At 68.5% G+C, this 314-nt stretch overlaps 1 protein-coding gene across 1 annotated transcript in view; it reads left to right on the plus strand.

Moving 5' to 3' along the window:
• Window positions 1-314, plus strand: part of FXYD6 (FXYD domain containing ion transport regulator 6) — a gene marked incomplete at its 3' end in the record, with an annotated part of 2587 nt that overhangs the window by 915 nt on the left and 1358 nt on the right. The window contains exon 5 of the mRNA XM_008938420.1: window positions 228-282. Coding sequence (XP_008936668.1) covers window positions 228-282 — 55 coding nt within the window. The remainder of the gene's footprint in view (window positions 1-227; window positions 283-314) is intronic.

Here is a 314-nt window from a genome sequence, read left to right on the forward strand (position 1 = left end):
GGAGAGTCAGCGCCCTGTGCGGGGTCCACGCCTGCCGGTGAAGCAGCTGGCCCCGGGCAGGCTGCTGCAAACCTCTCTGCTCTTCCCTCTGCAGCAGCGGGGGCACAGAAAGCCGAGAACTGAACGGGAGCCGCGCGGTGAGTGCCGGGGCTGCCGCAGCCTCAGTGCTGGGAGGGGAGGGAGGGGCAGCCGAGGCTGTGTATGGGGGTGTGCTCCTCTTCTTGCAGAGCTCCGGGGGACGAGGAGGCTCAGGCTGAGAACCTGATCACCTCGAACGGTAAGGTCACAGCCTGTGCGTGGTGCCCGCCTGCCCG

This window comes from Merops nubicus, unplaced genomic scaffold, assembly GCF_000691845.1.
Source record: "Merops nubicus isolate BGI_N331 unplaced genomic scaffold, ASM69184v1 scaffold28600, whole genome shotgun sequence".
Taxonomy (NCBI): Eukaryota; Metazoa; Chordata; class Aves; order Coraciiformes; family Meropidae; genus Merops; species Merops nubicus.